Source organism: Marmota flaviventris, chromosome 7 (assembly GCF_047511675.1).
Source record: "Marmota flaviventris isolate mMarFla1 chromosome 7, mMarFla1.hap1, whole genome shotgun sequence".
Taxonomy (NCBI): domain Eukaryota; kingdom Metazoa; phylum Chordata; class Mammalia; order Rodentia; family Sciuridae; genus Marmota; species Marmota flaviventris.
This window is the reverse complement of record NC_092504.1, coordinates 43,308,813-43,323,995: the sequence shown is the minus strand read 5'-3', so window position 1 is coordinate 43,323,995 and position 15,183 is coordinate 43,308,813. Positions and strand designations below refer to the sequence as shown.

The window sequence follows — 15,183 nt, the reverse complement described above, 5'->3', positions numbered from 1 at the left end:
ATCCCTGTCCGAGATCCAGCGTGACTCGACTCAGCGCCTAGGCCGAGAATCGTTAGCAAGAACTCACGAAGTCGTCTCGGCTTTTCGCCACTGGTTTCGGAAGGGGAGAAACAGAGCTTACGGAAGGGGCCAGGCAGAGCTGCGCTACCATCCGGGGTCGCCGGCGTGACGTCAACCAGCGACACGGAAGATTTACTTGAAGTGCGGCACGACGGTGTAGCTTTACGGCTGCTGGGTAACTGCTGTGTCTCAGCGAGGAGTGTCCCGCGTGGGCTGTTGGGAAAAGTTCCGGGTCCGTCTGACCGCCCTGGGGGACCGTCCCAGTGAGTCGCTGCGGGGTGTCGGGCAGGGTTTTTTGAGCCGGGCGGGATGGATGGCGATCCCCCGCACAGGTTTGCTCAGCCGCAGAACCTCTCCTAGGCTTTGAGTTGGTGGGGTTTGATGGGCTGGTAAGGTGCGGATTAAACGTGACCTGTGTGATCTTCCGAGTCACTTCATTAAGTGGAAGTTAATACGCCTGTAATCCCAGCGACTCAGGAGGCTGTAGGATTACAGGCGTAGTTTATTTGGAAGTATGAGGTCAGCCTCAGCAATTTAGCAAGTCCCTGTCTCAAAATTTAAAATAAATGAATAAAGTTTTAAAAAGAGCTGGAGGTGTAGCTCAATGGTAAAGCGCCCCTGGGCTCAGTCAGTAACCCTTGCCCCGCAATCGCTCCCCCCCCCCCCCCCCCCGAAAAAAGAAATAAACTTGCTTTGCCTGCCACTTCCTAATGTGATTATGGAGCACAAATGAAAAAACTGTTTTGAAAGCTGTAAAGTGCGTTATTGTTAAACGTAGTTACATACTGAAGACGCAGGTGGATAAGGAAAAATTACTTACTCATCTTTAAAATACCCAATAACCTAGAAAGAGTCCTTATTTAACACTCTTCTTTCTCTTTGTTGTTTTTGTGGTGTGCTGGGGATTGAATCCAGAGTTTTGCACATGCTATTGTTGACAGTTTTAATACCTCTGATGACTAACGGCCTGTAAGTTGTAAAATAGCAAATAACTTAAACTTGATACCCGTTATATGTAAAATCTGCTTACCATATTTTTGTTGTTGCTTTTCTTATAAGGACCCAGAAATGTCTGGACAGCTAATAAGTAGAGTGCTCTTTATTGGAGAAATTATATATTTACAAATTAATGAATGAAAATGAAAAACTGGGACAAGATTGGATTTTCCCACTGGAAAACTGGAAATTAACCATAGAAAAACATATTATTATATTGATACCTGTGGTGAGTTGTTACAATTTTAAAATGGCATATTAGGGACTGGGGTGGTGGCTTAGTGATAGAGCACTTTCCTAGCATGTATGAGGCACTGAATATGATCCTCAGCACTATGTAAAAAAATAAAAAGTTATTTTGTCCATCTACAACTAAAAATATTTTTAAGTGCATTTTATTTTTTAAGATTTTAGGGTCTGGGGTTGTGGCTCAGTGGTAGAGTGCTTGCCTAGCAAGTGTGAAGCACTGGGTTTGATCCACAGCACCACATAAAAATAAATAAATAAAATAAAGGTATGAAGTCCAACTACAACTAAAAAAAAAGAATTTATTTTATAATTCTGCTGTTACTTTGATATAATTCTGAGGAGTTTAATGTAGTTAATCAGGTTGTTATCACGTGGGAAATTAACTGTTGGATGTATTTTTGCATTCAAGGTGGGAAAATGCATATTTTGCACCTAGACTAAATTTTGTAAGAATGCCTCAGTATGATATATTATACAGTGTAGGCAGTTTGGTATTCATGTGTTACACAGCTTCATCAATCTGTAGCAGTAACTGAAGAAAAAGGAAAAAAAAATAAAGTGTGTGGTGCTTACTGGTTAGTTTTCAAATATATTTCCTTTTTATATTGTGGTCAGTTGAGAAAGAAGTCTACATATCTTTTTCATTCTCATTTCTGTATATGTTACATCCTTCAATTTTTTTAAGGCTCTAACTTAGTTCTAGTTTGGCTATATCAAGTTAATTTTTAACCTCGTTGCTATAAAGATACTATAAACATTTCTTATATTCACAGGTGCTACAGTTATGTATTTTGATAGTTATTTTTATGAGGTTTTCCCTCTCCTTGGACTAAATTCCTAAAGCTCCCTTTCACCCTAATATTTTTGTGTATGGCTAGAGTCCTCTGCACCAATATTTGGATAAACTTAAATGAAATGACTCTTCAGGAATTGGTACATCAGGCTGCTTCTCTTTATTTGGACAAAATAGCTGTTTGTTTTGATGAATGCAACAACCAGCCTCCAGTTTATTATACCTACAAGACTGTGATTAATGCTGCTTCAGAACTATCAGATTTCCTGCTATTACACTGTGACTTTGAAGGAATTCGTGAAATTGGTCTGTACTGCCAACCTGGAATAAACTTACCCTCTTGGATTTTAGGGTAATATTTTTCATTGCTATTAATTAGCAATAACTTACTCTAAGCTAATTGAAAGTTTTTAGTACAAGAGTATATTGCAAGTTACTGTTTTATTTACTACTGTATTCAGTGAATGAATGAAAATAATGGAGAATGTCTATTAAAATTGAGATATGAAGCCAAGTACAGTGGTGCTGGCCTGTAATTGTAGCAACTCAGGACGCTGAGGCAGGAGAATCACAAGTTCAAAACCAGTTGGTCTCAAATACAAGGATGGGGATGTAACTGAATGGTAGAATGCTTGCCTAGCAAGCTCTAGGCCCTGGGTTCAATCCCCAGTACAAAAAAATAAAACAAAGCAAAACAAAACAAAAAACGCCTATTTAAACAAATGATTATAAAGTGTTTAATCAGTTAAATTGTTCTAGGATGTTATCTTTTTGTGATTTCTGTTTTAGGACCCTGCAGTAAATAAATGCAGCCAACTAATTAAAGTCAATATTCATCCCATAGTATATATCTTAGATTAATTATATAATTATAAAGTAAAAAATGCTTCAAAATTTACTCATTGACAAAGGTTTATTGAGAATTTACTATATGTGAAGATCTAGTGTCTCCCAAGTGTACCTCAAGAGTATTTTTACTTAATATGACTAAATGATGTTTGATCTTGTTTATATAATATTGCTATATACAGAAATTTAAAGGTGGGTTTTTTTTTTCCCCTTAAGGTATCCTAATTTAGGTGAAGTATGCATAATCTGCATACTAATAAGTTGGATGTGGATGTTTAGCTTCTTTTATACCTGTCTGCGTAGACAGAAAAAGAAAATAGGTTTTGCTACTTTTTTGGTATTTTAGTAGTGTCCAGTTAGTCAAGGATATTATGCTATAATACATTAATGTTTTAAAAATCTTGTATTTCTTTATATTACATGGTAAGAATTTAATATAAAATCTTATAATACTCAGATAGTCATTAAGAGCAAGATAAATTAACCAAAGATCTGTCCATGAAAACACTGGGAATTTTTGGTAAATAGTAATGTACATAGAAAGATAGAAATGCTAAAAGGAGGATTATATTTTGTAGACATTGTATCTGACTCTACTCGCTTCTTTAGAATTCTCCAGGTTCCTGCCGCTTATGCTCCTATTGATCCAGATTCACCACCATCATTGTCAACGCATTTTATGAAAAAATGTAATCTAAAGTATATTCTTGTTGAAAAAAAGCAGATTAATGTAAGTCTATGTGTTTAAATTGCTTTTTTGATGTTATATTTATCTTTGAATTTAAGAATTTCCTCCTCTCCCATCTTAATTTTTGAATTTTCTAACTCCAGCATGGTGAATTAGTCAGATTTTCAGTTGCTGTGACCGGTACCTGTTAGTAACAACTTAGAGGTGGAAAGGTTTATTTTGAGCTCACAGTTTCAGAGGTTCAGTTGGTGATTCAGTGACTCTATCTCTCTGGGTTCAAGGTGAGGCAGAGCATCATGGCCAAAAGTTAGGTGAAGGAAAGCTGCTTACTGCATAGCAGCTGGGAAGGATAGAGAGAGAAGAAGGAGCTAGGGGACAATATATTATTCCCAAGGGATGCCCCAGCCACCCCACCACCCTACAGTTAACACCCAGTTAGTCCTTTCAAATTATTAATCCATCAAATGGATCAATCCACTGATTAGGTTACAGTTCTGCTGATCTAATCATTTTACTTCTGAACATACCTGCATTTATGCAGGAGGGACTTTAGGGGGACACCTTATATCCAAACCATTACACATAGTTTCTCAGGCTCAGTTTTATTGACAGTTTGGGTGGAGTAATTGTTTATTGTGGGAAGTGTCCTGTGTATTATTGAATGTTTAACAGATTTCTTGCCCTTCTCTCACTAGATACCAGTAGCACCTCCCAGTTGTGACAATCAAAAATGTCCAGACTTTGCCTTATTGCCAAATGTTCTTGGCACCTTCCACCCCTAGCTCTCCATTAAGAGCCACTACTCTATGGCATGAAAGTATCCTCTGATCTTATGATATCTGTGCATTTTTCAGGATTTTCTTTGTGTTTCCAATGTATTTCCTATACTGGAAAACTTTTTTTTTTTAATATTTATTTTTTAGTTATTGGCGGACACAACATCTTTGTTTATATGTGGTGCTGAGGATCGAACCCGGGCCACACGCATGCCAGGCGAGCACGCTACTGCTTGAGCCACATCCCCAGCCCTGGAAAAATTTTTTAATACTTGAAATTTTGATCTTTGATTATTTATGGAAAGCACATTGGTCAAAACATGAAAGAATTATAATCAAGCTTAACATTTTGAAAAATAGATTGACACATAGACCAAACCTTTCTGGGAAATTAACTTCATAATTTTTTATTTTTAAGTGTCTGTCAAGCAAAAGTGTAGCTAAGAAACATTGATTTAAAAACAAGAATTAGTATTACATATTCAGCAGTGTGAAGCAGCTCATATTTCAGTGTTATTTCTTACTTATAAAATTGTTTTACCAAAAAAGAATGTTATAGAAGATACATTCAACTTAGCTTGTTTTTACCCATTTCCTATATGAACCAATTTATATTTGGGAGTAACCAAAATGCATTGTGTGTGTGTTGCACATGTGTGTGCATGCATACACTCATATGGAGTAACAAGCGCTTGAGATGAATGAGGCTTCCTAGAGAATCATGGGTATTAGAATAAGATGCTTAGAAAGAGATCTGAAGTGTTAACATGGTTAATATTTAAAAGTGTTTTCAAAATAAACATTAGAATCTGGCCAAAGTTTTCTCTTTTCCTCAAATTGGTTTTTTATTGTACGTAAATAAGCAAAACTGAAATGGGAATAGATTATTTACTTTTCTTAACCTTGGTGAAAGTTTTATGAAGGAGTTGGTTGGGTATGAAAATTGTTAATATCAAGCCATTTTCTTCTCTCTTTCGTGTGTGTGTGTGTGTGGGGGGGTGGTACTGGAAATCAAATCCAGAGGTGCTTTACCACTGAGCTGTATGTATCTCCATTCCTAAAAATTATTTTGAGATAGGGTCTTGCTAAGTTGCCAAGGCTGGCCTCAAATTTGCAATCTGCCTTAGCTTCCTGAGTAGCTTGGAATTCAGGACCAGCTTTAAGGTATCTATTTTTTTCCCCCAGTGTTACTGAGGATCAAACCCAGGAGTGTTTACCATCTTTTAAAAATTTTGTTTCAGAACTTTTATTTGTTTATTTTTTTTATGTGGTGCTAAGGATTGAACCCAGAGCTTCATATGTGTAAGGCAAGCTCTCTGCCACTGAGCTCAGCCCCAGCCCTTAATTTTTCAATTTTAAAGCAGGGTTTGGCTAAGTTGCTGAGGCTCTTGCTAAATTTCTGAGGCTGATCTTGGACTTGTGATCCTTCTGCCTCAGCTTCCCATGTCTCTGGGATTACAGCCATGTGCTACCATGCCCAGTGAGAATAGCTACTTAGAATACAGATATTACCTGTAGAGCAATTTGTGACCATCCATGCAGCGTTCAGTCTAACCTTTTCTGTCTCCGTTAACATTTCAAGAACATGTCTTTATTACATTTGCCAAACTGCATTGCAGTTGCAGGTTTTTGTCTGTTTTGAAGGTGAGTTTGAAAATAAGGACAGCACTTTACTCTTGATGTCTCTTGTCTTTTTATCCCTGTATTGTATAGTGAATACCCCATTCCCCCCAAAAACCACATTGAATGAGTAAATGAGTATTTCATGTTACTTCTATATAAGAAATTCCTTTTAACATATTAATAATATAAACTTTGTCCCCTATCCAACATAGAAATTCACATCTTTACGTGAAACATTATTGAACTATGATACAGTCACAGTAGAACACAAAGATCTGGTACTCTTCAGACTGCACTGGGAAAATGCTGATGTTAACTTGAAGTTAAATGATAGAAAAGAGAAATGTGCAAAAGAAAAAAGAAAAAACAGCATGACGTCTGAGAACAGCATTGAAGAAAAAGAACACATGGATGTGAGACTAAAGCATTGCTTAGCCTATGTTCTGCACACATCGGGGACTACAGGGACACCAAAGATTGTCAGAGTGCCTCACGCATGTATCCTACCAAATATTCAGCATTTTCGGTAAGTTCTGTTATGTGAATTCTTCTTAGAACTTGTGTTTTAAAAAGAAAAGGACTTTTAAGTATTTATTCTTTGTATGTTTTGTTTCTAAATGGATAGTACTAAGTAATTGTGTTTGCTTTGCTCATCTCTATCTGAACTTTAGCTCTCTGCCAACAAGTATACCTTTTGATCCAGGCCAATCAAAGGAATGATATGTTTAGAAGCTTTTTTTTTTCTCCAATTATTAATAAAAAGAGCTGAAAGATGTTACTGGCAGAGGTACCAGCAGAAGCATGGGAAGAAGGGGTTTGTCCTGTTAGAATGTGTCTGGGCAGGACTAAGGAAAGTGTGGGAGAGCAGGAGCTTAGAATTTCCACTTGAAATTTGAACTTAATCTATTAGATGATGAGGAATGATTAAAAGATTTGCATTTCATTAAATTTACTCCATGGTGGTATTTTGGAGTTTGGCTAATAATGTGGCCAAAAGATAAGAACTAACTAAAGTTGCGATTCTCAATTTGTGAATAAAGAAGTAGAGGAGGAAGAGTGAACCAGCAGGGTGTAGGTAATCAAGAAAGGAAATAATTCCCAGTGCTTCAAAAAAGAAAAAAAAAGTTATATGAAACTTATAATTACATGAAATTATATGTGTCTTATGAAATTCATATTTCTTTTGTAGTACTGGGAATTGAACCCAGCTGCACTATACCACTGAGTTACATTCCCAGCCCTCTTTAGGTCTTGCTAAGTTGCCCAGGCTGGGCTTGAACTTTCAATCCTCTCACCTCAACTTCCCAGTTTTCTGGGGTCACAGGTGTGCAACCCTGTGTCCAGCAAGAATTTTAGTTTTGAAGGAGCTGTTTTATTTTATTGGACAATAGCCAAGTTTGATTACTGAGTCAGAAATGAAATGAAAATTTAAAATTCCTTATGTCACAATCTAAAAAGGTAACTCAGTAAAAAACAAAATACATTTCTTTCTATTCTTTTGGTATGCCCCTACTCTTCTACTTCTGGAGTTGGTAATCTTTTTATTTTTTTCTTTTTGGTACTGGGGGTTGAACCCAGGGTTAAGAACCCAGGGGTGCATAACGCTGAGCCATATCCCTGCCCTTTGTATTGTTTATTTGGAGACAGGGTCTTGATAAATTGCTGAGGGCCTGGCTAAATTGCTGGGCCTGGCTAAATTGCTGAGACTGGCCTTGAACTCTTGCTTCAGCCTCCTAGGTCACAGGGATCACAGGCACACTACACCATGCCCCTTTTAGTTTGGTAATCTTTAATATAGTCCTTGAAGTGATACTCACTAAGCTATATCGTTTTAAGTTTTGGTTTAATTAATTTTATTAAATATTTTTATAATTTCATATCTTGAAGAGAATTGTTATTTTTTCATGTTGAATTCTCTTCTCCATTGACTTTTTTTTTTTTTTTTTTTTTGTAGTGTAGGGGTTGGAACCCATGGCTCTGTGCATCCAAGGCAAGCACTGAGCTATCCCCAGACCCATATGTCAATTTTTTTAAATTTTTTTGTATTGGGGATTGAATTCAGGGGTGCTTAACCACTGAGCCATATCCCCAACTTTTTTTTAATATTTTATTTTGATTACTTATTTGTGGTGCCTGGGATTGAACTCAGGGATTGAACATGCAAGGCAAGCACTCTATCAAATGAGTTGTATCTCCAGCCCTCCATTGACATTTTTTTTTTTTGAGGCAGGGGAAGGTACCAGAGATTGAACTCAGGGGCACTCGACCACTGAGCCACATCCCCTGCCCTATTTTATATATTATTAGAAACAGGGTCTCACTGAGTTGTTTAGTGCTTCACTTTTGTTGAGGCTGGCTTTGAACTCAGAATCCTCCTGCCTCATCCTCCTGAGCCACTGGGATTACAGGTCTATGCCACTGCATCTGGCTCCTCCATTGACATTTTTAAACCAAATTTTTAGATAGACATTTTTTCTGTATCACATTATTAAATTAATAATAAATGCCAAGTAAGTTAAAATAGGAAGGCACAATTTTAAAGTATTTTTTAAAAAGATATTTACTAATTGATGTAAAGCTGGGCACTCTGGTGCCTGCCTGTAATCCTAGCAATTTGGGAGTCTGAGGCAGGAGGGTTGTAAGTCCAAGCCCAGACTCAGAAATTTAGCTAGACCCTGTCTCAAAATAAAAAGGGTTGGGGACTTGGGGACTTGACTAAGTGGTAAAGTACTTAGTTCAACCCCCAATACAAAAAAAGAAGAAGAAGAAGAATTAGATGATATATATGACTTTGCAAATGTTACTTAACCTCCTGGGACTTTAGTTTTCTCTGTTTTAAAATGGGGATTAAAAAATGGGATGAAACACTAGGTGTGGTGGTGCAAGCCTATAATCCTATTACATAGGAGCCTGAGGCAGGAGGACTGGAGGTTCAAGGCAACCTGGATAATTTAGCAAGACCTGTCTCAAAAAGGACTGGGAATTTAGCTCAGTGGTAGAGCACCCCAGGTATAGTCACCCATTCCAAAATGAAATACAAAAGGGGTGTGGATACATCTTGGAATGCTTGTGTTTTGCACACAAGGCCCTGATTCAATCTACAGCACCCCAAAGAAAGAGAGGGAAAACTTCCTCTCTTTTCCCCAGTATACTCACTGTCTAGGGACCTCAAAATAAACTGATAAAAGACAATAACAGGAGATGTAGCTTGATAAATGGTTAAAATTAGAAATATATATATATATATACACACACATATACACACACTTTAGTTGTAAAAAGAGATGGGGAGAAAAGACTTCTGTAGGAAGAATAAGTAAAGACAAATAGGTTCAGAAACACAAACAGGAGATGAGAAAGATTGTGATGATGCTATACTGAGTTGAAAGAGCCTTCCTGTCTCCTTCATGGCCAAAAACTTCCCCTGGGGGAAGGGATTTATGATAGGCTTTTCCTTGGTCTTCCTAGGAGGAAAAGTCACCCTGAGGAGGTGTTTTACTGCAGCCTCATTTCTCAGAAGTTTCTGCTTTTAATCAGAAAAAGGAAGCTCCATGAAGGTTTCTTCTCTTTTTTTGGGGGGTACCAGGGTTGAACTCATGGGGCACTTGACCACTGAGCCACATCCCCAGCCCTATTTTGTATTTTATTTAGAGACATGATCTCACTGAGTTGCTTAGCACCTTGCCATTGCTGAGGCTGGCTTTGAACTCTCGGTCCTCCTGCCTTAGCCTCCCAAGCTGCTGGGATTACAAGTGTGTGCCACTGTGCCTGGCTGAAAGTTTCTTCTTGATTTGTTGAATCTCAAATGTCTTCTGCTTAAAGAAATAACATAACAACTTCAGGACTCTTGAGTGTGTCCTCATACAACCATATGTGCTTCATATTGTGGTTGGAAAATTAAGAACCAGTGTATTAGACAACCATCACAGTATCACAAATAGTAAGTTCAAACATTCCTTCCATTCCACCTTTTCTTCTTTCCTCCTTCAAAATCTCTTCTTTTTTTCAGGTTTTCTTATATTGAATACATCTGTTATGGTTTAGATATGAGGTATACCCCCAAAGCTCATGTGTTTTCAGGTTATCTCTGCTTTTAGATACAGTGGGTTTTCTGTGCCATAGGTTCAATGCTGACTTTCCATGCCCTATAATATCCTAACCATATATTCTTGTTCTACTCTCTGTTTAGATCCTGTGAGGAAAATGCCAAATAGTGGGGAAAGGGAGTTAAGGGTCTCTATTAAGCATCATTGAAAAAACTATCTCAGAATATGATTTCTACTAGAATAAACCCAGGAGGATATATTAGGGTTAAAACAAGGAATTGGCCTACACAATTGTGGGAGTAGGCAAAAGTCCATAGGCAGGCAGTCAGGAAAGGATGATCAGGAGCAGGCTGGAACCCCAGGGGCATCAGATTAACAACAGGCTAGTCAGAAAAGAACCCAGGCAGAAGGAAGTTAATTGCAGACCCAGATGGTGTCTCTGGGCTCTTCAGAAAAGGGCTCACCCTTCTAATAAAGGTCTCAACTGATTATATCCAACCAATTCAACATAATCTCCTAATTGATAAAAGAGGCTGATTAAAGCTTTTAGATTAGGCCAGTTGCACACCTGTAATCCCAGTGGTTTAGAAGCTAGGGCAGGAGAATATCAAGTTTAGAGTCAGCCTCAGCAACTTCGTGAGACCTATCACAAAATGAAAAATGAAAAAATAAAAAATGGGATGTATCTCAATGGTAAAGTACCTATCAATCCCAATACACACCACACACACACACACACACACACACACACACACACATACACGATTCGATTAGGTTTTTTTTTATATATAAATTTTTTTAATTGTACATGGACACATATATTTATTTTTTATTCATTTGTTTTTATATGGTGCTGAGAACCCAGGGCCTCATGCATACGAGGCATGCACTCTACCACTGAGCCACAACCCCAGCCAAGATTAGGGTTTTTTAAAATATTTTTTTAGTTGTAGTTGGACACAATACCTTTATTTTATTTGTTTATTTTTATGTCATGCGGAGGTTCGAACCCAGCACCTCTCACATGCTAGGCGAGTGCTTTTCTACTGAGCTACAATCCCAGCCCTAGATTAGGGTTTGATTGAATAACGGGGAAGAGTGTGTGTGCTACCAAGTGGCAGCTGCCACCCTGCTGTTCTTCATCTCTCTCACCCTAAGGAGAAGCATGCTAGAAAGGCAATTCTGGGAACTACAGTTCTGTCTATCCAAGTTAATATATCAGAAAACCATCATAAGGACAGGTGCAGTGGCGCACACCTGTAATCCCAGCAATTTGGAAGGCTGAGGCAGGAAGATCCAAGTTCAAAGCCAGTGAGGGATATGGCTCATTGGTTAAGTGCCCCTGGGTTCAGTTCTTGGTATCAGCAAAAAAGAAAGCCATAACTGATGATAAAATATATCTAATAAAAAAATGAATATTGCTTTAAACTGACTTTAATCCTTATATAAAAAGGATTTCCAGAATTAATAGCACTATTTTTGTTAATCTAAAGGAAGAATAAAATTGCACAACATTCAGAAACTTAATCATCATAAATATTTTTTTAGAGTCTGTGTTTACAAAATGTTAGACATTCTTATGACTACCTTCTGTTTTGCCTTAGGGTACTTTTTGACATCACGCAAGATGATGTTTTGTTTCTGGCTTCACCTCTGACCTTTGATCCTTCCGTTGTGGAAATGTTTGTGGCTCTATCAAGTGGTGCCTCTCTGCTTATCATACCACCTTCTGTCAAAGTGCTCTCATCAAAATTAGCTGAGGTTCTCTTTTCCCATCACAGAGTGACTGTTCTGCAGGTACATTTTAGGAGCAAATGAAGTGTTTTGGTTTTTATTATTTAATATTTTAGATGTTTTGGGGAAATTTTATATTTCTTTAGTTCTTTGCAATAGATTAATGATAATCAAGTTAGATTACCAAGTACTATCCCTTTATGATGTCATTTGTTTATTTAAAAATTTAAAAATCAGTTAATTCTATTAAGAAAATTATTTTATTGTGGATTTGGTGCTTACTATATAATAACTAAAGGAATTTGATTCAGATCTTTCGGACATGCTATGGGATATCTCCTATCTTAAAATTTAAGTGTATCAAAAGCTAACATAAGTAAATTATAATTGACTTAGGAATTTAAATTTTTATATCAGTGCATTTACAATAACCTCTAAAAACATTTTTGAAGTTTGGCCTTCTAAAATGCTTTTCAAATGTGTACTTGGGAAGTATATGGTACACAAACCTAAAGATATTACGTTGTAAATGGTTAAAGAGAGAATTAACAAAATTATGTACATATCATGATATCTTAAGTGTTTAGTTTAGCTGCTATGGAACTGTGTTTAATCCATAAATAGAAATATTAATTTCATATGGTATGTAAATTAAATGAGAATGGTATAGCACAGTTCCTGGTATGTATGTGTCTCAGATTATGTGAATTTTTATAACAAAACACCATAAACTGGGTAGCTTATAAATAACAGAAATTTATTTATCATAGTTTTGGGATCTGGGAAGCCCAGGATCAGGCCCCAGCAGATTGAGTTTTAAGTGAGGGCCTGCTCATTGATTCATGGATCATTTTCTTAACTGGATCCTCACATGATGGAAGGGCCAAGGGTCTCTCTTGGGCCTCTTTTTTTTTTTTTTTGGTGCCAGGGATTGAAACACTGAGCCACATCCCCCAGCCCTATTTTTTGTACTTTATATTTAGAGACAGGGTCTCACTGAGTTGCTTAGCGCCTTGGCTTTGCTGAGGCTGGTTTTGAACTCTAGATCCTCCTGTCTCAGCCTCCTGAGCTGCTGTGATTATTCTGTGCCCAGCCCTTCTTGGGCTTCTTTTGTCAGCATATATTTCATTCATGAATGCTCTGCCTGTGTGGCCAAATCACCTTCCAAAGGCGCTACTTCCTAATTTTATTCCATGGATGTTAGGATTTTAGCATATCATGTTTTTATCTAGTGTAATAAGATAGAAGGATGATAATTTCTGCTCCAAAGACAAAATTTAATATTTTGAATTTTTTTGGACTAGTGTGTTTCCTCTAAAAAATTTGACCAAGTAGAATTTATCTCAAATGTATTTGACGTATGATGATACACATTACATGAAGAGCAATGGACAAAAAAGCACATGCTTATCTTAATAAATGCAGAAAAAATGTGTTTGGCAAGATTTAAAACCCATGATTAAAAGGAAATATATTTTTAAAAAATTTTTTCAAGCCAAGTATGGTGAGCCTGTAATTCCAGTAGCTCAGGAGGCTGAGGTAGGTGGATCGCAAGTTCAAAGCCAGCCTCAGAAACTGCAAGGTGCTAAGCAACTCAGTGAGACCCTGTCTCTAAATAAAATACAAAATAGGGCTTGGGATGTGGCTCAGTGGTTGAGTGCCCCTGAGTTTAATCCCCAGCACCAAAAAAAAAAAAAAATCTTTAAACAAACTTTGAATTGAAGGAAACTTCTCAAATCATAAAGGGCATCTATTGTTAAAAAAACAACTAGGACTGGGGCCATAGCTCAGTGGTAGAGCACCTGCCTAGCAAGCAAGAGGCCTGGAGTCCAATTCCCAATAACACACACACACACACACACACACGCACACACACACACGCACACGCAAAAACCAAACTACAGCTGATGAAACTCTGAATGCTCTCATCTTAAGATTTAGAACAAGGCAAAGGTATTTGCTTTTACCACTTTTCAGCATTGTTTTGGCGGTTCTAGCCAACACAATAAGATAAAAAGAAAATGAAGAGAAGGAGGAAGAGGGAGAAGGAGAAGAAAAGAATTAAAGTCATCTACATTGGATAGGAGGAAATAAAACTCTTCATACACAGATGACATGATCTTATAGAAAATCCTAGGGGTAGGATCAGGATGAAGAAGGGAAGACTACTAGAATTAATAAACACATTTATCATTTTAACTTTAAATCTTTTCTTATAAACTATATAATGAAACAACTAATATTTTTGCATACCTTTTTTCCTAAAGCATAATCCCTGTCCCCATAAAAAAAGATAATGCATACATCAATCGTTTTCTAAATATGATTTGCCATTTGATATGTATTTACAGAGTAATCACAGCAGCTCAGGAGGCTGAGTCAAGAGGATCTAGAGTTCAAAACCAGCCTCAGCAATGCCAAGGCGTTAAGCAACTCAGTGAGACCCTATCTCTAAATATAAAGTACAAAAAATAGGGCTGGGGATGTGGCTCAGTGGTTCAATCCCTGGTACCAAAAAAAAAAAAGAGGCCCAAGAGAGACCCTTGGCCCCTCCATCATGTGAGGACACAGTGAAGAAAATGATCCATGAATCAATGAGCAATAATTTTATGGCTGTGAACTTCAAATGCATTGCTGTGAATTAATTATTACAGTGTTTACCTTCTCAAGAAGTGAGTAGACAGAAAGAAATTATTTTAATGTATCTGCAGGCAACGCCAACATTGCTTAGAAGATTTGGATCTCAGCTTATTAAGTCAACTGTTTTATCATCTAGTACTTCTCTTCGGGTGTTAGCCCTCGGTGGGGAAGCATTCCCATCATTGACTGTTCTCAAAAGCTGGAGAGGAGAAGGCAATAAAACACAGATATTCAACATTTATGGTGTCACAGAGGTATCAAGTTGGGCGACCACTTATAGGATTCCAGAGAAGATTCTTAACTCTACTTTGAAGTAAGGATTTTAATTATTCCAGAGAGGAAATTGTGTTTTTTTCAGGATTTTAGTGCCATGAGTAGGGTTTTTGTTGTTGGTGTTTTTGAATTTTGGGGGGGGGTTGGGTTTGGGGTTGGTTGGTGCTTGTGATTGAACCCAGGGCCTCGAATGCCAAGCATATACTCTACCCCTGAGCTATATGCCTACCCCCTGCTAACTGTATTTTGATAGGCACAGGAGTAATAATTTTAGAAACCCTATTTACCTATTATTTTAAGTTAGGAATCCTTATTATAACTGGTGCTGAGATCCTGCTAGAACTTTTTGTGACTAAATTATAATGAACAATATACGTGACAACATTTCCACCTAACCATTTCCTATTGGAAATCTTTGATTTATAATAAACTTCCTTTTTTTCTTTATTTGGTGTA

General features: G+C 37.3%; 1 protein-coding gene across 4 annotated transcripts in view; it reads left to right on the top strand.

Moving 5' to 3' along the window:
• The first annotated feature begins 242 nt into the window (after window positions 1-242).
• Window positions 243-15,183, top strand: part of Aasdh (aminoadipate-semialdehyde dehydrogenase) — a 29,980-nt gene continuing 15,039 nt past the window's right edge. Inside the window, exons 1-7 of one of the 4 annotated variants that reach the window (XM_071614304.1) lie at window positions 243-323; window positions 1,120-1,285; window positions 2,184-2,450; window positions 3,557-3,677; window positions 6,247-6,560; window positions 11,685-11,877; window positions 14,526-14,767. In XM_071614304.1, coding sequence (XP_071470405.1) covers window positions 2,221-2,450; window positions 3,557-3,677; window positions 6,247-6,560; window positions 11,685-11,877; window positions 14,526-14,767 — 1,100 coding nt within the window. In that variant the 5' untranslated portion in view covers window positions 243-323; window positions 1,120-1,285; window positions 2,184-2,220. Of the gene's footprint in view, window positions 455-1,119; window positions 1,286-2,183; window positions 2,451-3,556; window positions 3,678-6,246; window positions 6,561-9,898; window positions 9,975-11,684; window positions 11,878-14,525; window positions 14,768-15,183 lie in introns of those variants that run through there. The other 3 variants (XM_027938094.2, XM_071614305.1, XM_071614306.1) reach the window with 3 other exon arrangements.